A 26,453-nucleotide genomic window follows, 5' to 3' on the forward strand; every position below is an offset into this window, starting at 1 on the left:
AAAAAACAAGCGATTACCAATGCACAGTACCACTTTAGTCTGCAGAGCACCACAAATAATCTGATGAGTAATTTTTTTCTCCTAAAACAACTGCTTGGAGTGCCCGAATTTGTAGTTTTACATATTTCAGAAATAGCGGTGGCTGGGTTTATTTAATTCTTACAGTAAACTCCTCTGAGTATTTTATTGACTCTCTAGCTGTACACTTCTCCTAGCACTTTCTGTCATTGTCCTCCTTCAATGATGTTGCTTCTTCAAATACCTTCTGAAGAAGTTGCGTGAAATATCTGTTCAGACTCATACTCTCAATGGATTACAGAGCTTGAAACAGAAATCCTTCCCTTCTCAAAAAACAGGTGGAGTATGACTAGGTTAAATCATGAGCAAGTAATAATGGCTGAGCACCATCGAAGCTATGACCACTCTCAGCGGATATGCTCTTGCTCTAAATCAATTACACAGTAATATGACTCGGTCTGCCTCACAGTGAGAGACCATTAAGAAAACTGAATTACTTTCACCTTGCTGTGGTCTATGAGCTTGGGTACTACACCCGCTCTCATACTCAGTAATTTCTCATGTTCTTCTGAGAAGTTCCACCTAGAGTGATGTAGAAATACCTCCCTTGAGGTGCTCCCAGTTTGAACTGTTGTGGTTCAACACAGGATTCTTTTAAAAGCAATAGAGCGTCCTTCTATTGGGGATTCACTGGAAATACTTGCACCTCATCAGCTTAGTCATCTTAGTTCTGAAAAGGGTGGAAGTGCTCCTCAGATCCATAATTTAAAGGAAATACAGGTTAAGCTTTTTCACATGCAAAGATCTATTAGCAGATATTAGCCCTCTGCATTAAGAAAATCATACCATGTTTATAAAGAAGTTTTTTTGCCACCTGAGCCTTAACCTGAATACCCATGCCATATATCCTAAGGCTAGTGAAGTTAATTTGTTCTTTAAAAATTAGTTCTGATGATAGACATCAAGAATGGATCTTTTCACCATGACTCTGTTCATAATGTGTAAGGATTTCAGAGAGAGTCCTTTTCAAGAGTGGTGCATCTGTTTTAAACACAAAAAATGCCCTAGTCAGAATTGTAGGATTAACCTAATTTCCTTTTTAAGGATTTTAAATCAGAAAGATTTTTATTCCAATGGGGAATTTGGCATCTGTGTTCTATGAATACACCCACACTGTGTATTAGCTCTGCTCCTACTGATGGGAAAGCAGAAGACCCACACCTTCCCCTTCTCATATGACAAAAGTGATGAAAGTGTTGTTTTCCTAGGAGTGATCAAATATACTCTACATTTACATAAGCATGTGCTTCAAGAGTGTTGACCTGAGCAACTGATTTCTGTGCATGTGATTTCAGTTCTTAGGGAGTGCTTTTTCTCCAACTGAGAGTTTTTCAAGGCTGGCAGGACAGTCATCAGAAATCTACATTCTTTCCATTTCCTCCTTATACTGGTTATTTTTCTCTTGATTATCCCAATTTTTGCAGAAAATGATAGAGCATTTCAGGCTCTAGAGAGGCAAAGGTACTGTTTTTCTGAAAGTCAGCTTTGTCTTCAGGCTTCACTATAATTATACTGGAGTTTTATGGAAAGAAGGCGCTTCCCTTACCTCTGAGTTAATAGAACCTGATATTCTAAAAAGAACTGGTAGACTTTCTGCCTACTCAAGTATGGGAGGACAGATCCCATCAGCTTCAGAGAAGGATCTGGAATCTAAGAATGACCCCACTTTCTGAGATCCATATCCTAGGGGCAGCGCTCAATATATTTTTATCACCTCTTTTCCTTTTTTCTTTTTTTTTTTCCTTCCTCTACCCTGCTGATGAGTGAGAAAATGTGTGCTAGACCTAAACGAAGGTTTCTAGCAATTTTTATTCAAGTATGTCCACATAACACAGAAGATCACACACTGTTAACATTTTAACATCAAGATGGTTGTTTTGATTGTGTAACCTTCTGAGGAAAAAGCAGAGCCTTTTAAATCAGAGATAAAGAGGGGTTTACCGAGGTATGACCAGTTTAGCTTCTTCCTCATAATGACTTTTGTACAAAAATTGATACATGGTACATGGGAGGATTTTGAAACCACAAGTGTCTAGCTTGAATTTGATGAGGATTTGACTACATCCACCCAAAATTAAGGACCTTGGCCAGTTTGATGGTGTCTATGTCAGTGCTGGCTTCCTCTCTGAGCAACAGCCATGCATCAAAAATTATGCAGGACCTGTATTAAACAAGAAATTAGCTGTATTAAAATGAAGCTAAGATAACTAGTTAAAGCAAACATTTGGATATGAGGCAGCAACTCTATCTCCTGCCTCCCAGTTGTGTAGATATTTGTTTTGCTATGCAAAATCACCAAAGAAAAAAAGCATAATCCTGACCCTCTCAAGAAAAGTCTTTAAGTTGTTTTGGTGGCTTCTACCTTATTCATTTCTCCATAGTGAAGACTTCCATTGTCAGTTTTGATGCCGTTTGCTTTCTACATGTGAAGTAAAGGTACAGATCCAATAGACTGGACTGAAAGGATTTGCGTTTCATCCAGGCCTCTTTTCTTCCTTTTCTTTTAACAATATTTTTTCTGAAATACTTGTGATAAAAATTCAACAGTACAGAAAACACCATTTTTATGCAGCTACAGAGTACAAACAGAATGATGTTGGTTACTTAATGTGGTGCATGCCACAGAACAGCACATTCGCTTGAAACTGCATTTATTTAAATTCCCAATCTGTGCGATTCCATTCACTTTTTTTTTTTTTTTTTTCTGAATAATTCTTGGACATGAATGCTGTATCTGAATTAGGAAATAACACATGTATGGCACACATATGTATACACATAGCTATGCAAATTAGGATGGGATATCAGTTGTTCTTTCCTGGTAAATGGCAGAAGGTCACAGTTTGGGATTATCCATCCTCGTAGCAAAGTGCACCACAGCAAATGGGCCAGCCTAGAAGCTTTTTAGCAGTGTTTGTGCTTTGGGAAGAGCTTTATGGCTTGGGGAAAAGCTGCAGAGGCAGGTTAAGGTTTTCTTCCATCTCCCACAGGCTCCAGGGGTATCTAGGAGTATGTCACTAACAATAAAATAAAAAATACATGTTATACATAACTTTACCAATTTGCATAAAAAAAAAGAAAAGCCATTTGTTCAAAGCATCATTGCTTATAAAGATGGTGAAATGTTAAACTAAATCAAATCTGAATTCCATGACTGATAGAAAAATAGATATTACCAGCAAAATTTTCCTGGATAAAAACATGTTGTACAGTCAAAACATATACATATAGGTATACATAAATATAAGTATAAATATATATATATGTATAAAAATGGTTAAATATAAAAAGAATGACAAATGTCATGGCAAATGCCTAATGTGTCCACAGTTGGCAATACCCCTTCTTGTGTGATACTAACTATTGTTAGTTAAAGTAGAAAAGGAAAGAAAAGACATTGAAATTAAGCAATGCTAACTTGTAGCAGAAAGGAAAGATCTAGGCTTCTGACATTTCTGTCTCATGTAATAATAGGTTTCGGTTCATTCTATTAAAATATCAGAGCACAAATCACTTGAAATTTCATATCATAACAGATTTTCCCAGAAATATTTGATGTCAGACTCTGTGTTAGTATTTTTAATTTTTTTTTTCTCAAGAGAAAGGGTCTTATTTCATATGCCTCTGGAAGTAAAACTGTTACAAAAGGAGCTCTCTTGAAGTTCTGTAATGGTTGCAGTTTTGAAAAACAGGAAATAAAGCTAAGTAAATGGAAAATTTTATAGTTTGCAAAAGTACTTGCTGAGAGCTTTTTATGTCATGCTATTCCCTGATCTCATGAGAGCTGACAGATCTTAGAACAAGAGGGAAAAATAATTGCCTCAGAACCACTAAAGTCATAACTACATTTCCTTCAATTTCCAGGAAGCTGTCTTGAGCAATAGCAGAATAGAAAACCTCACGAAACCAGTAAAAAAACTCGGTCCCTGATTTCAGTCAACTAGTCATGATGTTTTAAAGTTTACATTTTGGCTGAAAGAGACTTCTTATGAAATCCTGATGAAATTCCATCAATATTTTCAGAAAATACAGAAAAATAAAAAATCTGGTTTTTTTTTTAATTAAAAAACCCTAACCCTCAGAGCACAACTTTATTTTAGAAACTACATTTTTCTTTAAAATATACCTAAGCTAACTCCTCATCTAGATTTAAATACTCAGACAAAAATGAATATTTTCTTTCAGATAGAACTGCACCTATTGCTTGCTACAAACTTACTAGGAATGGTAGTATGGAACAACGTCATATTTTGTTTAAAAGCTAGCAGTCTGGGGATTTTTCTATATTTCACATCAGCCTGCCATTTCTAATGCAAATTATTTCATAGCTCTGTATGGAGCATACCTTTTTCTGATGCCCACTGTGCATTCAGTATTAATATTGATTATGAATTAATATTTAATGTGAATATTGTATTAATATTATTGATCAACATATTTTAATTTAATTTTAATTTAATTTTAATTTAATTTTTTACTGGTTACTCCTGTTCATTTTTGCATATTCATTTCAAGGATAGCTCAAATTTAAGGATAGGTTTGCTTTTAATAAGGGCAGAATTTTCAGAATCGCTTTTAAAATTGAACTTTATGTCTTGATTATAGAATGGAAACGTTTTCAATACTAATATTTCTCAACTGTATACTACAGCATTAATACAAATGTATCCTAAAATAATCATGGAGAAAATATTATCCTAGAATCATAGGATCGCAGAATGGTTTGATTCAGAAGGAGCCTTAAAGATCATCTAGTTCCACCCCCCCTTTCATGGGCAGGGACACCTTCCACTAGACGAGGTTGCTCAAGGCCCTCTCCAACCTGGCCTTGAACACTGCCAGGGATGGACCATTTGTCACTTCCTTGGGCAACCTGTTCCAGTGCCTCACCACCCTCACAGTACAGAATTTCTTCCTTATATCTAACCTAAAACTTCCCTTTTAATTTTGATCATCTCTTTTGTTTATCATCAGATATTGGTAAATGACAAGCATGTATTTAATAGAAACTCTCTTTATCTTGTAATTAGTCAGCTCAAATACTCTTAAATACAGGTAATGTTCCTGTGTGGATCCAAACCTGCACAGCAGAGCTTTTCCATATGCTGATGTCATGGTTTAAACCCTAGCCAGACAGCTTGTTCACTCACTCCCAGTGAGTGGTGCTGGGCTGAGAGCAATTGAGCCCCCCCCGCCCCCCGGGGCTCTCTCCTTCCCCGCTCCTGGAGGAACGCGGAGGAGGATCGAAAGAGTGCAACTCCCACGGGTTGAGACAAGAACAGTCCAGCAACCAATGTACAACACAAATCACCACCGCTACCACCAACGACAACAATTATAAGAGAAAATAACAAGGGAAGAGGATACGATACCACCGGCCAAGAAATGAGTCCCACCCGGAAGCCCGTGTCCTTCCGGGTAACTCCCAGTTACCCCCCACCCTGGGCATGACGTGCTGTGGTATGGAATACCTCCTTGGCTAACCTGGGTCAGGCACCCTGTCGCTGCTTCCTCACGGCTTCCCCTCCTCCCTGGCAGAGCATGAGCCTCACAAAGTCCTTGGTCAGGGTAAACATCACTTAGCAACCACCGAAAACATCGGTATCACCAGCACTGTTCCCAGGCTGGAAGTCAAAACACAGCACTGCACCAGCTACCATGAAGGAGAAAAATGACTGCTGCTGCTGAACCCAGGACAGCTGATTAAAAGCATCTGCAGACATCATCTGTAGACAGCAAAAGCTTATCTATTTTTTTGCTACCATGAACATCAATCCTGGCTGGTAGATTACGGTCAGTTTCTGAAACATGTTCAGTCTATCCCTCTTCTCCCTGGTAGGTCACCTACTCCTTCTCTGAGGGGGTTTTGAAGCTTGTCTTGGCAAGATGGAAAGAGATGTTACAGAAATCACCATTAAAAATTTTAAATCCCAGTCATAGTTTGCCAGAGGGTGCAGAGTTTAAATGGATAAGGTTTTTTGGCTTCAGGTTCCAGACCCTGCCATGGCTCCCACCACACTGTATATTTTTGTAAAAGAGGCCAGGGCCACCTGTCTTTATCCCATGGCAATAGTGGCAGTGGCCTGACTAGGTTCTCTGCTTATTCTTCAGCCTCTCTTGTAAAGAAAGGCAAGGACCATATCACAGGTATCCTGAGGCATATTCAGCTGGTTCTCCGTTTAGACCACCTTGAAGTAAAAGTATAGGTATTTTAGCCTGCATTGTTTCTAGAGTTTTCTTCTAACACCTTATCCTTTACACTATCCAAACAGGTAGTCTGACCTTGTTTGGGTAGTGTGAAAACCACTGAAGAGACTGATGGCAACAATAAAGAATTTACTTTGGCATGCAGAAAAATAGGGAAGGGCTCACCTGAACTGAGAGTTGAAAGGAATGTTCCACAACAAACTCCTGCTAGGAACACAGAAATGATTGTCCAGGGCAACTAAACAAAACATTATGAGAAAAGTTCTTTTTCAGAACCACACAAGAAAGAAAAAATAATAGAAATTGGTGAATATTTTCCCTGTGTTATCTTGCTTTTTAATTATGATTATGTTTTAAATTAATACATGCCAGAAGTAAATATTTTCTTTTTGTTTGTTTTTACACCCAAAACAGCAAAGAATGAAGTAAAAGTACACGGTAAGTCCTGAAAGTCAGTAAGTTTTAGAGTCTTATTTATATTGTATTATTATTATTTATATTATATTTTAACTTGAGACAGGATTAGGTAAATTGACAAAAAAACGAAGCCAGAGATAAATATTTGATCATAGTTACTTGAGCAAGTGTATGGCTGTGGAGCAGACATACAGCCGTTTGGTCTTCCAGAACTAAGATCTGATCAAATGGTGCTGGGAAGAACAAGGGTGAGAATTTTTTATTTCAGCTTTTACAAGATTTAGATTTCTAAGGAAGGGGAACTGCTTTGAGGTTACAGGAAATGTTCTCCAGGATGGAGAACAAAACACAAGATAAGAGCTTCAGAGTGTGGAGCAGAGGAAAAATTTAGATTGTTTAGTTTGTATTTATTCCAAGTACCAAGCATTTCATTGTTGTAGCTTGGTGCTCTTCTTATTCCTAACTGGAATCTGCTTCTACAGTTTATCCAAATTTGTGAGAGCATAAAGATTTTCAACTCCCTTTGCAGCCAAGCTTGATGACTCATTCATCAGATGACTATTTTCTCAGACATAAATTCTGAGCAAAAAAAAAAACCCTACTGTAGACTGTCAATTTATAGAAAAATGACTCTGTCCTTTTCCATAGCAGAAAAATCTGTTACAGTGCTTCAGAATGAAGGTGTGAATAATGAAGAAAGAAAAATGTGTTAGTTCAAGTAATTTTGATTCAGCTAATGCAATTATGAAGAATAATAAACAAAACTGAAAAAAAAAAAGATCAAGAAAGACTATTAAAATTGGATATTCCCTTTTTTATTAATACTAGAAGAGCTCTGTGGTTTGAGCTTTCAATAAACTAAAAAGAAGAAAAACAAAATCCTTAACTTCCAAAAATTACTGAAATTGTTAAAAGGAGATTTCTATTGCATGTCCATGTTTGGTATGTGCCTACTCCGAAACCTGCTTTCACTCCTTCTCTCACTACTTGAAAATCGTGGAGATATTGAAGTTCCATATATAACTTACCTATTGACCTTGTTTTCCACTGCTTTTAGTCTGCAGGTTAATCAGTCATCTGCCATGAGACTATCCAAAAAAATGACATATATGTGTGTCAGTTTTTGTCTGCATTAAAAAAAATGAATGCCTGCTCTACGTAGAGAAGTAGCATATTGACCAAAGGAACAGATGTTAGGATCAATCATAATTTCTTTATGCATTTGCAAAATTTGTTTCCTGGAATGTTTTCTTTTATTTTACAGCATCTGTGGAAACTCTGAAGTCAAAAGGTGGGTTACTTTACTTGTTTTTAAGATGGAAAGGGAAGAATGCTGTTGTTAATTCCACTGTTAATGAAGGAGCTTCTTGTGACAAAACTGCTGGCAGGTGTGAATTATCTAAGACAAAGTGGACCTTTTAAATTGCATCAGCTCCTTCCTTGCAGGACCTCAAAGCAGCTCTACAAAAAAGGTGTCTTTTCTCTGAGTTGTCCATGGACTAAAAAAACTGTAATTCTCTGTCTATATCAAACTCAGTTTCTAACCCTAACTCAAACTAAAAGGCTTTTGTTAAAGGCAGAAAGAAGTAACCAACCTTCTATAGAGACTGGCACTTCTTGCCAGTCCAGCTGCAGCACAAACCCAGTGCCTGAATAGTTTTTTTTTTTACTGAGACTAGGAATTTTTACAGTGAGGTTCAGTGAAAGAGTTTTTATGTTCCTTTCATGTAATAACTGCTGATGGTAGAAGGTGGGAGTTGTGGGAGCATCAGTGCTTGCTCCAAGGATTGCTTGCTCCTTTCCAGAAGGCACAGAAAGCTGAGACTAGTGAGGAACATCAGGGGCTTAAGTCTGAGCTGAGCAAATGTTTAATTGTTCATGCCGGTGTCTGAATTCTACCATATATACAATGCAAGATACTAGCTCTGAATTGCCTTCATGAACATTACAGATGTCACGTGTATCTTAGACACAAATGGAAAATGGAATGGCAAGTTACAAACTGCACTTCACTCTTAGTCCATTTTTATTCATATCAATGACCACCTTGCTTTATAAACATTCCCTTTCAAACAAATGGGACTGTGTCGTGGTTTAAACACAGGCAGACAGCTTGTTCACTCACTCCCCCCACCCCTTCTTGCCCTCCCCCTACTCCCGGAGGGATGGGAAGGAGGATCAAAAGAATGCAACTCCCACGGGTTGAGATAAGAACAGTTTAGTAACTAAGGTATAACACAAATCACTGCTGCTACCACCAATAATAATGATGATAAAGGAAATAACAAAGGAAGAGAATATACCACCTCACCACCAGCCGACCGATAACTCCCCCCTCCCAGCCCAGCCAAGCACCAACCGATACTTCCTCCAACCCTGCCATCCTAGTCCTTCCAGGTAACTCTCCGTTACATCCTGGGCATGACGTGCTGTGGTATGGAATACCTCTTTGGTCAGTTTGGGTCAGGTGTCCTGTCTCTGCTTCCTCCCGGCTTCCCCTCCTCCCTGGCAGAGCATGAGGCTCACAAAGTCCTTGGCCAAACCAAAACATCATTGTTATCAGCTCTGTTCCCAGGCCGAAAGTCAAAACACAGCACTGCACCAGCTACTAAGGAGGAGAAAAATGACTGCTACTGCTGAACCCAGGACAGACTGCACGTATCAAATGCTTAGACTTGTGGACTGTGGTCTCCAAGCTGTCTCTCACAAGACAAATGCAGGGAAATGAGAATTACCAGTTTTTAATGCACTGCTATTTTTCAAGCACCTTCTACTTCAGAGCTTGTCTCTGAAGCTTCATTCACATTAACCAGTAAATAAGTAGTCAGGCTGAACTGTGAGGCAGTGAAGTGCTCTTCTGGAGCATGAGGAAGAGATGCAGAATCACAGCTGTGGAGATTAATGTAAGGAAATCAAAGCTGATATATTGTTCCCTTTACTGGATATTTTTAAGTTCCCTGCTTCATGGGCTAAATTCATAACACTGTCATTGCTCTGAAGCTAATTGTGTTGAGCAAAACACAAAGCAGAATAATTCAGGTATTTCTTTCTACTCCCACCAGACAAAACACAGAAACTAAAGGGGGGGAAACAAAAAGTATGTGGAGTTAAGCTTTTATATTTTAGCAAATTCTAGACAGCCAAAGCTGAAAATAAAGGTAGACTTGCTGCTATGGGTGATTGCTTTCCCCTATTGTTTGAAGCCTCTAAATAAATCTTTTGAGACATTATTATTTCTTTTGTAATGTTGTAGTATGCATATAAAGTCAACTTCTCAACATCTGTGAACCCATTTCTGCCAAGCCTATGTCCTTCAGGGCCTGAAAAAAATGAACTGATGAAGCACTTGTTTCTCACAGAATTAAGTCCGTTTCTGCAAACTTTAGATTTTCTTTGGCCACTACTGGGAAATATTGTCATATATCTTTTGAAATTGTTATTCTTGTGGATTGTGTCTATAGTTTTATTAAGAATTACTTTGTTTAGGTCACTTGTAAAAAGAAACAGAATTAGCAGGGGGTTTGAAACTGCGGAGCTTTTACTTCTATGCTTTATTGCTCTGAGTAGCTTCAAATTTTTCTGGTGAATACCCTATTTCATATTTTATTAGATAAGAAGCAAACGTTTGTATAGGTAATAAGTCTTCATCATGTCTTCAGCATTTTGCAAGATGGAAGTGAACTCTTCCTTATGAGCTATTGAATTAAGGGGCACGAACAAAATCTGTAGGAAGTTCACAGTTCATTAAGAATAAATAGGAATTTATCTATTATATAAAACAAGAATGATTCTGTTATTTCTGTTGTCAACAGAGAAGTCTCACAACTGAAAATTTTGGTCTTGGCCATCCATAGGATCAGTTGAATGTTGAACCTGAAAATATTCTCCAGTATTTAAGTAAATAACAACTTTGTTTTAGTCAGTCACCGTTGAAGAGAAATAGCTGATGTTAGCTCTGAAGTAATTGTTAATTTCTAAAAAAATTACTTGCTAACAAGGGATCTAATTTTTAACATTAAGTTGCTAATTTTGAAACTCAAACATAGCCTGGACTCCAGGGGAAAATAGTATTTATATTAAAATATTACATCTGTTCTTTTTACCTCTTAGTAAGAAATCACAAAGGAATGCTATTATTTTCTTCTAAATATATATTAATGATGACAAATTCCAATAGTGTTTAATAGCTAAGACTGAAAAAAATCACTCTTTTTGAATCTCTATTTGTTCTTTAATGCTGCTCTTTATTTGCTTGTTTACCATTTTTTCTGTTATTAATCCATTTAGAGTAGCAACACTCTGGGTGCAACATGGTTTCCAATATTCAGTAATTGTTGGCAAATTTTGAAACTTTTAAGCATATTAACAGAAGACAAACAGTTCTGTTCTGAAGCCACACAAGGCTTTTGATCAAATTCTCTTCTTTGGTAATTAAAAAAATTAATCTGCTGGCATGGAGGAGGTCTGGGCCACTCCAACTAACTTGTACTTCTGATGAACTATCAAGTTCATATTAAGTTTTGTTGCATTTTCTCATAAAAGTTTCTGTAATGCCACTATGGCCAGGAATTTTTTCATTTCTTCATGTAATAGAACAGTTCCTAAACCATAAGACACTCCTTAGGTTCATGACCTCGTGATATTAGTGATGTCACGATGAAGAGATCCTGTTTCTGACCTCACGGTTCAGTTTGTGAAGTGTTTATTGTCTCCAGTCAGAGTGTTTTCTTTCAGCTTTCCTTCACACTGAGTAAACATCTCAAAATAGCTTTAAAATCAGTGACATTTTGGAATGCATATTTTGATGTGGATGTTAGTTATGCAACCTGACTCTTTTAGGATAAAAACATTCTGACAATTTGATTGTAGCCTAGAACTATTGAGACTGCAGAAATATTTGACTGATGAATTGCTCTCCTGGCTACTTTGAGCACAAAACAATATCTGCTAAGCTATCTCTCATTTGATTCTCAAGAGATTATGGAATCAGAGAAACAATCCTCACAGAAATCATCCATTTGATCTACATTATGCCAAGCTGTCAAGAAATTTTACTAATGACAAAATATAAATGGAGTTCGGACTCTATTTACCTCATCTATTTTTTAAAACTATAATTTACTGAAAATATGGATCCCTAACAAATTTCTACCTTTCCCTTTATGTGCATTCATTTAATTTTTTATTATTTCAGGCAGGAGGGAGCAAGTGGTTTTGGTTTGGTTTTCTGGAGGGATTTTTTAACATCTGGTGTTCTTCTGCTGAGGAATAAATTATTAAATGCCTATTTTACTGAAGTCATATGACTAAAGGACCATTTTTTCAAACTGATAACACCTGCAGTGAGATCAATTGTTACAAAGAGATCATCTTTCAAGGGGCAAGGGTTGAAAATGGAATGAATCGAGCTCTGCCTTGAGTGAAGGATGCGTCAAGAGCTTATGGGTAAGCATTAAGGGGCAGACTAAGATATGTGGCACAGTTGTGTGCTTTACTTCAGCCTGCCTGATCAGAAAGAAGAAGTTGTTGGGCCTTCTACAGACAGTTGGAAGTAGCCTCACATGCACAGGCCCTTGTTCTCATGGGGGACTTCAACTATGCTATCTGCTGGAAGGACAACACAGCTAGGCACACTGAAGTACTGTGTCCAGTTCTGGCCTCTCCAGTTCAAGAAAGGTGAGGAACTACTGGAGATGGTCCAACAGAGGGCTATGAAGATGATTAGGGAACCAGAGCATCTCTTTTAAGAGGAAAGGCTCAGAGGGATGGGCCTGTTTAGCCTGGAGAAGAGATGACTCAGAAGGGATCTTAACAATGCATACATATGTCTTAAGGGTGGGTGTCGTTATGGCTGGGGCCAGATTTTCTGTAGTGCAAAACAACAGGATAAGGGCCAACGGGCACAAACTGAAACACAGGAAGTTCTATCTGAATATGAGGAATAACTTCTTTACTTTGAGGGTGACAGAGCACTGGAGCAAGCTGCCAGGCAGGAAGTGGAGTCTCCTTCTCTAGACATACTCAAAACCTTTTTTGAAGTCTTATTCAAAACACCAACTCTATGTGTGCAGGCTACCTATTTATACAGACTGTTAAAGTGACAGCTATTACTTTGATGATAAAAGACCTCTCAGCATTACCAAAGTAGCTCACACCTTCCTTCTCAAGAAACAAAGAGAATAATACAATGTCCTCTTTGTCCTTCCCGATACTTCTTTGCCATAACCAGATAATGCTAGTTTGCAGTTCCTGAAAGTTACTAAAGCCCTGATCTGTCTCAGCAAGTTCTTCTTTACAGAGATTCACAGAAGTGTTCCAGCATTACTGAATGCACCGACAGCTAGAATACTGTTAACAGTACTAGTTCTTATTTTTAAACAGCAGCCTCAGCATTTCTCAAGGATGACTGGTTCCTTTGCCATAACTGCACTCATGGTCTACCACCACTGCATGATTTTGATGACTCCAAATACCTGATCTTCTCAGAATGTTGTATTGCTTTTCTACCCTGCAGTTCAGTATCCAGAAAATATTTTCATCTTTTATTCCATCAGCATTCTGGTTTTCAGAAATTGAACAAAACAAAACTGCTTTAATATTAGCTAAAAAGGATAAACATGCTTTGGAGAAAACAACAGTTCTCAAGAATTCATTTTACTCTTAGCTACTTTGCAACTTTCGACAGTAAAAGTAGATTTTGGAATGCATATGGGATTGGTTTCTGGTGCTCTTTTTCATAACCCTTTTTTTTCCATATTAAAATAAGGTTATTATTCAAGATGTTAACCACTTCAGTAAGCACTGTGATACTGGTTTGTTCAGTGGCAGGGCTGCTTAGATTCTTTTATGCTTGTAGGTGTCTAGTTTCTTGCTGATTTGAGTAGCCCTACTGATGTGGACCTAAATAACATGGATGTTAAGAGCAGAGAACTACAATAAATATTAACGGACTTTGCTCCTCTTTTACTTTCTGTATGTCCAGTAACATCAATATAAAGTTAGGTATTTCGATAGAAATGGAGTACTCACTTTTGGCTTTTTTTCCTGTGGATCCAGTCAGTCACTTTTTCAGCCTAGACTTGATTTTCAGGCAAATTGAAGATTATAATTTTCAATAAAATGAGTTACCTGAGATAACTGAGGTGCAGAGGTGCAATATTTCACTTTCTTCATGGAGCTTGGTCACAAACACCCGCTCACCCCACAGTGTCCTGGGATAAGCAAAAGCAAGTGGCAAGGGAGTGATTGATGTATGTGAGCTGGTTCATCTCACACAACATGACGTAGTTCATATGTCCATATCTGACGTTTCACTGAATCTCAGGAAAGGTTTATTGCTGTGAACAGAAGATCCTTCTTTTGGCTCCAGCCCACCTGCAGATATTGCAGACAGGCCATAGGTTACCAACTGAGCTGGTTTGATTGGGCCACCATGCTCAACTGCTCAAAAGCTCAACTGTTCAAAGGCTCAACTGCTGCCTGGTCAGCAAGCCTGGCCCCAGAGGTACCACCAGGACATCCCTCCAAGAGCAGCCAGCATGCCTGGAGGCACGTTATAGATCCTTCAAGTTTCCTGAATTTCTCAGCATAAATAATAATAACAGAACACGATCCTCAGTATTTACCTTGGCTCTAAAAGCCAAGCTCTTAATTTACAACTGTGATTTTCTGCAATAAAATAATAGATGCTGAAAATACTTCTGTGCTTGGCAGGTGGAAAAAACAAGCTGAGGAGATGTTATGGGCTGATACTTTGTAGCTGCAAAGCCATTTCTATATTATCAGATGTAAACTAATTTCTACTGTCCGTCTTAACGTCCTGCCATTTATGCTGTTTTTTTACTCTTTGCACTACTTTTAAGCAAGGCAATGACAGTGAAGCTCATTTTCTTAATGCCATATTTTTTGTCTCAAACACTGTGAGAAGATGATATGTTTTAAAACTAAAGCAATAATTCTTGTTCATCATAATAATTATAACAAATTCTGGCTACAAAACCTTGGCTTTATAGAACCTATGTGTGAGCGGTGCCAATTACAGCTAAAAAAATAACTTTACGTATTTGCAAGACTTAACCTTGAATAATTCAATTAGATGAAAAAATACATATGTTGTCCTAAATATATTAAGCAATCTACAGGAAATCTTGTACATTGCCAAACCTGCCCTGTAAATTGTCAGAAACTATAAAAGATTCACATATTTATGTAAGTTTCCTAAGACAGCAAAGTTTGAAGGGATTCCTTCCTGTACCTCCTCCTCTTAGATGATTTAATCCTTAGTGTGGAGCCATGAACAAATAATCTCTGTCCCTTGCCTTTCAAGCTGCGTAAATCGACTTAGGAACTGTCAGTTGGATATGTCACCTGGCCTCACCTGGGCTGTGATGCTTTACTGATGCTTTACTGGCATCAGTAAAGATCTATCAGCCCTTCAGAAGGACGAATCTTGAGTTCTCTCTTTCATGCAGTAATCGCAGTATCAACTGTGATACAGTTATGTATTTGTAGCATATAATCTGGCTGTGGCCCACTGTCCTCCCTGAGACTAGCTACAGGGTTAAAATTAAGATTATGGGAAGTATTTTGCAAGGATGCAGAATACAGATTTCTGTAGTACAAGCAGAAAATCATGCTTGCATGAGAAACTCTCACATGGCTGGGCAAAGTAGACCTGCTTGCCTTGCTCTCTCTTATGTGATGTGTACTGCAGTTTAGCTTGTGTTTCAGCAGGGATCTAGAAGTCAATGCTGCTATTTTTTTTCTGAAAGGAAAAAAATAAAATCCCTTTTTGCTTTTCCTCTTTTTAAGATAGATAAATAATACTTGTAGTCAAATGCTTATATAGACATGTATGGGATGTGGGGGAAGGGAGAAGGTATCTCTTGCTTCCAAATCTTTGAAATCATTTGCCTTAAAGTAATCTGTAAGCATTAAGAAAAGCTTTGTCTGTTGGAGCAACACTTCAGTCTAGAAATCTTACTTAAACTTTATCTTTGTTTTGCAGGAGTACCTGAAAAGAAGGAAGAAAAAGCAACAAAGGCAGCAGAGCAAGGTAAAAAGAAAACAAAGTGTTTTGCCATTGTCTCTCTTAAAAACAATGGCCCGGAAACAAACGCCTCAGATTCAGACAGCTATATGACAACAGCCTTTAAATCCACTGCTCTGCAAAGTATTAGTCAGGGCTCTGCTGTATTTATCAAACAGGGAATTTCCACTGGGAAGCTGGCTTTGTCCCGCTTCCACAAAAATGTAACTCCCTCAAAAAGGTTGAATAGACTGCCCATTTCCACTTAAATATCCTATGCTGGGACTTTGTGACACACAGATCTTGCAAGAGGCTTTCTGCCCCTGTAGCTTGGGCATGGATCAGCCTTTAATATTCAGTCTTCAGAGTGTCTTGCAATGAGGTAAAGGGGCAGAGGACCCCTAAAGTCAACTCAGCTTAACCCTAATGGAACATTAGCCCCATGAAGAGCCATGAAGATCCACTGCAGAAAAACTCAAAAGCTTTCAAAAGCAGAACTTGTAGACGTTTTTAGCAAAAAGCATAAGATTGGTATGAATGAGGCAGGAATGGGAATGTTTGGGAATCAGATCAGCAGAATACAAGAACCACATGTTGACAACACATAGTTCAGAAGGTCACAAAGTCTACATAGTTTCCGAAGCCAACCAGAGCAAGGGCTGGTCTAGACCCAGGCTAAAACAAAGCTTGAGCCACTGTGTGATGGTGGTGAATAGAAAAGGAGAATTAAAGCGTCTAGATAGCCTTGTAGCATTTAGATGCGCGTTTTCCCATGATATACAATTATATCTATTATTATTGTTGTTACTTTCAGCTTTTCCTGCATTCTTGCTTGTACACTTGTTAAAAGCAATTCATACTTTTTTTTAGGTTAGTATGGTAAGGAGCAAAGTAGAAAATATTGGCAGAAATACCCAAAGCTTATCAGCCTTGGCTTCCTTTATAACAATACACATCTTAATCTACTGTGCTTGTTACTGTCTACCAAGGTGATTTTCATATTTACTCGTGCTCGAATTTGCAATTAAAGCTCTGATGATGAATTTGGCATTTCAGTCTTAGCATACTGGAGTTTTTCCAAACTTGCCAGTAACCTTCAAAGTGAAGTATAGCCCATACTTAGTAATGTAGTTTTGGTCAGTTGAGCTATTATCTCTTTCTTCAGTTTCCCAGCTTCAGCTTTACTCAGCATTACTTAAACCAGCACAGACACCCTGCAGAAGCTGTCAGCTGCTTGTTAGTTGTGATGGAAAAGGTTATAATTAGGTGGGTCTTAGTCCAGATTTCAGTTATTGTTAGTCTGGGTATCTCCACACTATTTTCCATTGACATAAAAGTGCTTTCGCAGCCACCTGCACTGCTTCCCTTCTGTTTGGCTACCTCATGCAGCAGTGAGGTTGTGTTTGCTGCAAGATTTGTTCCTTCTACAATGTGCCAACATTAGATGGGACTTTATTTGTAATATATTTCAACTGTGCCATAAAGTACACAGGCTCTCTTAAAAAGAGAGCAGTACAAACCATAGTTTCACATGGTTGGCATTGAGCAGGGATTTCTAAGCCCTTGGTTGTGATACCCACAGGACTCAAAAAGGGGACAGCAGTCAGCAGCAGCAGCACTATCTCCCCATAATAGCAGCCATCTAGTTTCTTCAAGACAAAGGAAAAAGAGCAATCTATTACAACTACTTCTGCAGCTACTTCCAAGTGCTGGCAGTAGCTCAGTTCCTCTGCTGCACAGAAGCAAACATAAATACTTTCAGACAGCAGTTGCCTCTGCTTCTCATATCTGCACAACAGATTGCCAACATGTTGATCACTCAAAGACAAATGAGCCAAAAAAACTTTCAGAAAGTTGTTGTTTTTTTTTTAATATTAGCATGTAATTGTATTTCTCATGGAAGAGTAAAATATAAGGTGATGGAAGCAGCTCTGAGTTATGTTTTGAGTGAAAACTGTACCTAATTCACTGATTCCAGGTATCAGAAAGTTCTGAAGAAAAGTGAGGACTCTTTGTTAATCAGGGATGTATGAATTCATCAGAAAATAGTTTTTGAACTTAAAGGTATTTTTGAGCCTTTTAGATTGAGAAATTAAATAATTTGTTCTGATAGCTACAGTCCATTAGGATACAGGTCAAAAGTAGAGGGATTCAGAGCTGGTCAGAACTAGGATTTGTAATTTAAGAAAAACACTAAATGCATGGATATTTGCAAGAAAACGTAACGTTCATGAGTCTGTCTAGCAACTGGGGTGTAGCTTCATTGTTTCAAACTGGAAGGTTTTAGTGATCAAACATGCTATTGCAGTTTTGACCTCAGATCCCTGTGGTCTGGAAATGGACTAAATATCGCTACACCATTTCAGTTCACTGATCTTTTATTAGTAGTAAATCAAAGTTACATGTAACATTTTTAACAGTAAAAAGGAGAGCAAGAAGGTGGAGAACTGCCATAAGTGTCTAGGAAAACACAGTGCTTTAATTCTTTGTCCTATTTGAAAAATGACACGAGCAACTGTCAGACGGTTGCCAGGGAGACACTGCCTGTTATTAAGGCAACTGAGAATTAATATTTAAATGAAATGAGGAAAAGGCAAAGATTTTTTTATGAGATATCCAAGATTACCAAGAAAGGAATTAACTGCCATCAGTTAAAGCAGGTCACGTGAGACTGTTTTTTTTTTTTCCTTTCTTTGCGTGTCTGCAAGGTACTAGGTCTGAACAATGAATTTTTTTCACATACATTGTCAAGCAGCAATAGAATGGAAATCACTTTCAGGATATGTTTAAGCATTTTTGGACAACATATATTTAAATACATTTTCATTAGCTGACTGTATTAAATATAATTTTCTATGTGAATATGTATTCTAATATTTCCTTTTTCTTTTCTCTTTTCATTTCTCTTTCCCCTCTTTTCTCTTTCCTCAGATAAACAAAAGACGAAGCAAGGAAGTAAGCTGTCATTTTAAATAATGCTTCTCCCTATAATTGATAAAGCAATATCAAATCTATAAATGAAAAGAAAAAGGTATAGGAGCTCCTGCTGCTAGTCAGAACTGTAAATTATGTTTTTTTAGACAGAGTAGAACTGATGCAACATATCTGATAATAATAAATAATAATAATAATAACAATGGATATGTTAAGAAATTCTAGTCTGTTTATGCCAGTTAAGAAGTTTAACACCAATACTGTACATTCTTCCTTGACAAAAGGAAGAGATGTGTAATGCCAGCACACAAAAAAACCACCAGAAAACCCTCAGAACAACCAATGAACCAAAAAAAAGAAACAACAAATGAAGCCCAGCCATTTAAAAAGTTTACCTTTATTATTTTACACACAAAATTATTCTCTCCACACCTGCTAGGTTCACTGCAGATCTCAGTTATGTGTTCTGAGGTCAATAAAAGCTTAACACTGCAAATCAAGTATGAGGAAGTAACACAAGGTTCTTGTCATGGGATTTGCGCTACATGTTGTCATTTTGCCAGGTTATGGCAGACTGTCTAAGAGACCTCAGTAAGTTGAGTCCTACAGAATATTGCCAGTGTGTATTTACAATTCAATTTGCCATTTTCATATCATTCATGAATATTTTTTTAAATTCTTTAGCAGTATGTATATTACATGCCATGCCATCCCAAAAGACTTTTTTTTTTTTTTTCTCCTGGAGATAACAAATATCTCTGAAAAACCTTTCCTAAGGTTTCTTTGTTTGGGGATCACATGGAACTTCAAGCTTCATCAGTAACAACTTAATGTTTCAGTCAGAGCTGTTTAACGCTCTTTTGTTTAAAATGCATCACTGTGGTAACATCTTCTGCAACAGTTTGGGTAACAATTTTCTTAATATGGAGGTGCACAACAACTTACAGTTGTTACAGGCAGGCTCTTGAAAGTAAAGAATTTATAATGTACATTAAAAAAAAGAAAAAGAAAAAGAAGACAAAAAAGAAAAAAGAAAGGTCGTGTCTTCCACCTCTACCAGTTTTTATAGACACCATTGCACCAACCATGGAATCTCTCTTGGCAATTTTTTATAACACATGAGCACAGAAGGACAAGTTTTTCAGTCTTCTCACTGAGTTTTATTTCTGTTAGCATAGATTTCTGTCATTAACTTAATATTTAAAAATTGGTGTTGACTTTTTATTAGGACTATTAGAGATCAGCTCTACATTAGTTCCACTGTATGTGCTTCATAAACACCTGCAGTGTTTTTTCTGACTTTGAAAATTAGTGACTGAATCATAATCCAGTGAGTACAAAACCTGGAGGCAGAAGAAGGAGAGAAGGGGTAGCTTCTGAACAACAGATGTCTAAGATGTAGTGAGGCTGGAAAGAGACACTTTATTACAATAAAATTACACTTTTGACCTTGTTCAGCAATACCTTTTCCAAGTCTTCTCCTTTAAAAATTTAATTGCCTGGAAGTATTGCCTTTTTATAAGCACAAAGTAGAAGGAGAAAAATAGTGAAACATTTATCCTTTGACGTGAGCTCCAACAGAAAAAGAGTTTCAAAGTTAACAGTACATTAATTTTTTTCTACTTGCTGGTTACTTCTACCATAAATAAGATTTTATTATTTCTGGATTCCTTCAATTCAGATTCCCTATTAGCTCAGTTTGTCTTACGTATAGCCAAATAGTGAAGCATGAACAATAAGATTGATTGATACCATAATGAACTACTAGACACTTTCCATGCTTTTGTAACAAAAACAACAACTTCTGAATTGTGTGTGCTTAAGACAGTAAAAAATCATCACTGCAGCTACTCACCATAGCTACTGCAAGTTTCATATCTGTCTGCTAAACACAGCCTCCTCCTCATTAAGTCTTGATCTTTCCTCTTATGTGTAGCAACCAGGAGTCTTCTAACAGAGTTCTCTAAGACCTGGCACTGAATTCCTGCTGAGTTTCTCAACAGAAAGATTGTTTTTTTCTTCATATCTGATGGAGAACATTATATTATTCTTTTTTTTTTTTCCCCCAGAAAATACCTGTTAATTAGTATTTCTCAGAATGACATGTATATAACAGTATTAGTTGGTTTTACATGTATCTATACATATAACCAACTATATATAGTTGGTTATATATGTAACATACATATATATGTATATGTGTAATCAGCAGTCAGATGGTTAAAACAATCACTTAACATGCAAAAAATCCAAACTCCAAGTCTCTGGTCCTTCTGAATAGCCTGTTCTGGGACAGTCTCAACTGTCTTTTTCATTTGGGTTGCAAAAGCTTTGAAGACCTTGGTTTCATCAGCCCAGAAAGGTGATCTTGCATACTGTCTCAAACATAATTCTTGGTTTTCTGTCTGGTTCAAATTATTTCTTATACCTTTTACAGGGGACTGCCCTCCCTGAGACAGTATCCATCAAGGATGGTGTGTCCTAGCCATCTTCACTACTTTTCTGCAGGCAGAATAAAAAGAGCTGTTTGTCCTCCTATTTGTCACTATTGTGTCGCTCTCTAAATTTGATATGCATCTGACCCTTAGAAAGAATACTTGCAACAAGAGACCCTTGGATTTGCTCAGCAAGAATGGCCAATCCCAGATGAGGACAGTAGACCACAGACAGCATTTATGGGTCAAAATTGGCCAAAGGTCATTTTGTCCTTTGTGGTTAAGACAAAAAACTATCCTGATACCATATTAAGTTGAAGCTTGCAAATTTTAAAGGTTTCATAATCAAATCAATGAAAAACATTTTGTGGACTGAACCCTCTGAATGGGAACAGCTGAATTCTGTACAACTATTCCAATGACTACATTTTTCGCTCTTTCTTCTAATGTAATCATAGTCACCCATATGATCTAGATGCTTCATTCTCTCATATGATTAAATCTCGTACTTTCACTCAGTGATGGCTTCTGATCGTCACTTTATCGGTGTGAATACATTTTTTACAGATCCTGGAAAAGAGAAAGAATCCAAATCTCCAGCTGCTACAAAAAATAAAGGTAACATGTCAGGAAAAAATTATATAAAACCCTAGGATCTATGTGCAGTAAGAAAAAAAAATCTTGCAATGGATTGGACATTTTGTTTTTATGGTAGAGTTTAGTTAGGAATTTATCTATATAATACTATTTAAGTTTATGATAAAACTTAATTTGCATTACCAGGATCAGAAGTGAAATAGAGCCTTGGTAATATGAAACATCTGTATGAAAACTTAGAATTCTAAACTCAGAACTTAGGAAAGCTTTGTTAATGTTTGGTATTGAAAGCTGCAAAGTGAAGTAAGTTTTGAATAATCTTTGTTCTTTCATCACACTTAAGAAAATTTTGTAGCTTCTCCTTGTGTGCATGCTAAAGCTGATGAAACAGTTTTGTGCTACATTTAATTGGTAATCATGGTTCAGTTAGACACCAACAATTATTCAATCAATCATTATCCCAGAGGTATTAGATGTTAACCTTTTATCATTCTAACTTGAATAATAATAAAATTATTTTACAGAACATGCTAAAGAAAAGGAAGGAAAGAATCCTACAGCTTTAAAAGATAAAGGTAAGAATAAATAATAAAATATAAAACTTATTGGAAAACCACACAAAGTAGAATTAAAATTGTAATTTTAAAATAAACATTATAAATCTTTCCCATTATAAATCTTAACCAATCAACATTTAATGGGTTAAAACATATTGCAGGATTTATGGCATGGAAAAAGGGAGGGGGGAAAGGACATAAATAGAATATAGTGAGCTGATGCACATTCAGAAGTCTCAAAATGAATTGAATAAATATCACAAAACCACTCTGAGTACTAGTTAAGAACTTTCTTAAGAAATTGCTTCCCTAAAGAATCAAAGTCTTTAATAGGAGCCAGTAAACAAAGTCAAAACTGAATGCTTGCATAAATCTGTGGCTGTAGTAGCAATAAAGTAAAGTTTATGAGGATATGAGTGGATAATGTACTTTCTGGACTCTGTAAAATCTACAGTTAAAACCCCAGCTTCATCCAGACCCCCACCTAGAACATGAGAGTTGGTCTGAATCTTTCTTTTATTCCATATTTTTTAACAGTTCCAATATCTTTTTAAATTTGGTCAGGGTAAATGGTTAACTGAGATGAATTTCCTTTCACCCATTATTTTGCTGAGTGTTTTTTAACCATTTTATTGCTTCATTCCTTTCCAGAGATAGCTATATTTTGAAAGAGATGTGATTTATAGATAAACCTTATTTGACGTGTTCTTTAGCTTCTTCAGGATAAAAAAAAATCAATGTTACAGATAGACATTAATATTCACTCTAAATGACAGTCATTATAACCTATTTCAAATAAAGAACTGAATGAAGAGCTTAGCTCAAGTGCTATGGAAAAATGAAAAGAAAAACAAAACCCAACCGAATGCCTAAAACAAAAGAAGGAATAATTTTATTGCTAGACATATTTTCAAAATCCCAGAAGCTGTGTTCATTCACTCTTGTTTAGTTAGGCAATCACTAATTAATCACTTCTTCATAAAAAAAAAAAATTATAATAATCTGCTAATCCTGTGGTTCATGTATTGTTGTTCTGTGCATATCTACTATTAATGTACAGATGTTCCATTTACAGTTACCTGGACCAGAAATGTATATCCAAACTCTCCTAGGGTCGAATGGCCTTCTCCATGGACTGCTTGAATAATCTGTTGTTACCTCATGGGGCTGTGCCAAAAAATTGAAAGAAGCACTTGAGTGACAGCTCTGCCCTGTCCTTCTCTTCATGGAGTGGGTATGCCAAGCCTGCTGCTCCTTTCAGAGGACTGCAGGGAAGAAGGGGGAGAAAAAGAGGGAGAGAGGAAATTCAAACACTTTTCATCTTTGACAAGAGTTTCTTTTGAACTGATCGAATGGGATTTTCCAGCCCTGAACAAAGCTTCTGTAGCATGTCCTTTAGAGTGCCTCCAAAAGCGCTGCTTTTCATTTCCTGGGCTCATGCTCAATAGGTCAGTGACTTCAATCACTAAGTTATTAACAGGTCTTTCTAATATGGCAGAGTACCTTAGACCATTTCCACCCAGACGCCAGAAAGGGGCAGGCAAGAATTTATTCTAAATATCAAGTGCAGACCATGCTGTATCAGATTTCTTACATTTTAGGAAAACAAGGCAAAAATATCTGTAAAAAATCCCAATGTACTATTCAAAGTTTTACCAAACAGAGCTTCAGGCCACTTTCTTTACCTGCTGAATACAGTCATGTATGCCTAATGCATTACTGCCGCTAACAGTGGCATCTCAATCTACTGTTTGATGCCGAATACAGTTGTAAATGCACCACAGGCTTCTGAACCCCTTCAGCACCATTGATGTCCAGCCCCCTCAGATCTTGTGAGCACCTGCCACATTGTTTCCTCTAATAGGGGTCAAACTTTCAAAGTCCAGTGCCTGTGTCTAAAAATGCAGGTGCTGATTAGTGAGCGGGGTAGCTCAGTTCAAAATATACTGTCAGCAAAGACTCTACAGGAAGAACTGGCAAAGCTGTGTGGGAGAAACCCATAGAAATCTTAGTGGCTGCATTCTGGATCACCCTGCTAAATAAACATATATTTAGCACTATAAATCCCCCAATTCATAACCATATTTACCCAAACTGTAGCTCATAAATTATTCAAAGCCATACTTGCATGCCACTCATTCCCTTCTCCATCATCTCTTAGAGCCTCTTCAGTGGGCCTCTGGAAAGGTGGACCAGATTACTGGGGCCTTCTTTTCACTCTTCGCAACTTGATGTCTTAAGATTTGCTTCTTAAAGTGGAAGTTTCTAGCAAATAAAAATATATTTTTGTGTGTAAAAGAGGAAATTAAGGGTTTTCAGGACTGCATATGTGTGCTAATTATGTATCTTGGTAGTTTGTTGTAATTCATGTAAGACCAAATAAGCATTTTTAGACAAGGTGTTAAATTGTTTTTATCATTAATGTTTGCCTGGCACCTTATGCAATAAAACAGGCATCATCATACCCCATTCTATTTGAAGGATGGGCTAAGTTTGGATGAATGAGGATGATGTCCAGACAAAAAACCTTATCATAAAGAAGGCTATTTTTCATAAACCAGTGCATAGTATTTTCATTTAAAGCAGTGGCAGGAAAAATAGATCCCTGAATTTGGAGTTATCCCTGGGATACTCTGTAGCTTGCAACCTCAGAATGTCATCTTATGTATTTTATGAGGTGAATAAAATGTCTTCAGTCTTTGAATTTAATTTTATTTGCAGCAATTAAAGAGAACAGTGGAAGAATATACTTTCCATTGTCTTGTGAGAAAGGGCATCTCAAGACTCCTTCAAAATTCATAATTAGCTTTTCAACTTTTTCCTGAAATAAAGAGTAAAGAAGCTCAATAACTACATTCATTACAATAATGAATATGAAAGGGAGGGGGTGGGGGGTGGGGTTTGTGTTTGTTGATAGAAGCATATTCAAATAATGTGAGGCCACTGAAAAGCTAAGGTATAATTTGCCATGTGCTTTTTGGTAGATAGCTAATCAGAGTAGCAGCTCATTTATCCAGTCTCTAACAGTAGCACTAAAAGCTTATGATATTTTATGTATAACTCCTCACTGAGTTTTTCTAAGAAATTTGCTGGAATTGCACTATGTTGAGTTATTAAAGTGACAGCATTTGTGCTGTATAGATAATATAAATTCACTCTTACATTGTGTTCCATTATTTGTTTTCCAAACAAATGGTCCTTTTCCCCCTCTTATTTGGTTTTGCCATGTTTTGGGATATCTTTGCATCTTTTCTCATGTCAGTTATGTGTGGATAATAAGCCCATTTATTTTTGTGCACAGATTGGTAGGGTAAATAAGTCCAGTAGCGTGTATTTCTTTCTTGCCATATACATAATAGCACATTGTCATTAAAGAGACAAATGTGCTGATTTGCACTTGCTATGCCATGCTTGTCTTTCCTTTAAGATAAAAGTAAAATGAAATAACATATTGCCTGTAGCATTTTTTATCTTAACTTATGACACACTTTTTTCTTTAATAGTAGAGTTAGATTGTGAGACTCATCTGCAGAAAAGCACTGACTCTTCAATTAATATTTCCTCCAATTTCTATCTACTTATTTCTTGTCATTTGCCTAAGAACGAGATTTTTACCCTGAAAAGTTCACATACTATTGCTGCTGTATCTTTCTATATCATCTTCTTAACCTGACCCAGTTTCATCCTTGGAGTAGGATGCTGGAGGAAAACAGCAAGTTGAAGGTTGGCTTTAAGCCAGCTGTATGTTTTTCCTCCTCTGGGACCAGCAGTAAAGTGGGCAGTCGAGAGCAAAAGTTTAAAGTCTTCAGAGAGTCCCTGTTCAAACTCCTGAAGATGAAAATGTGCTCTCTGGAGAGCAGGACTGGTGATCTCAGTAGCCTTGGCTCAGAGGGTGGGGAAGTCCTACAGTGACAGCTACCTCCACCAGTTGTAAGAGCCAAAAGTGCTGAACCTGCTTTAGGTGCTACAGATAGTAGGAAATATCAGGTAGGCTCCTTCAAAGGGTTTCAGTCTTCATACAGGAAGTGAATTTTCAATCCCCTGAAGGAGTCTACCTGCTCCTGTGAAGACCAGGCTCCTAATTTAAGTACCTATCCCTGAACATCTGATTTTTCCTACAAATTCAGCCATCTTAGAAGTGAACTTTTTCTGTTACAACTCACACTTAAAGCCAGATGGGTATGTGGGATCACATCCTGC

General features: G+C 37.2%; 1 protein-coding gene across 1 annotated transcript in view; it reads left to right on the forward strand.

Annotated features, from left to right (window-relative positions):
- The window catches only part of LOC130599204 (histone H1A-like), a 95,428-nt gene that overhangs the window by 30,826 nt on the left and 38,149 nt on the right, over window positions 1-26,453 (forward strand). The window contains exons 6-11 of the mRNA XM_057409478.1: window positions 6,559-6,591; window positions 7,967-7,993; window positions 15,710-15,757; window positions 18,662-18,685; window positions 21,667-21,717; window positions 22,221-22,271. Coding sequence (XP_057265461.1) covers window positions 6,559-6,591; window positions 7,967-7,993; window positions 15,710-15,757; window positions 18,662-18,685; window positions 21,667-21,717; window positions 22,221-22,271 — 234 coding nt within the window. The remainder of the gene's footprint in view (window positions 1-6,558; window positions 6,592-7,966; window positions 7,994-15,709; window positions 15,758-18,661; window positions 18,686-21,666; window positions 21,718-22,220; window positions 22,272-26,453) is intronic.

The sequence above is a fragment of the Pezoporus wallicus genome, unplaced genomic scaffold (genome assembly GCF_028554395.1).
Source record: "Pezoporus wallicus isolate ANWC-B61680 ecotype Strahan unplaced genomic scaffold, APGP_CSIRO_Pwel_v1 contig_3817, whole genome shotgun sequence".
In the NCBI taxonomy this organism is placed as follows: Eukaryota; Metazoa; Chordata; class Aves; order Psittaciformes; family Psittacidae; genus Pezoporus; species Pezoporus wallicus.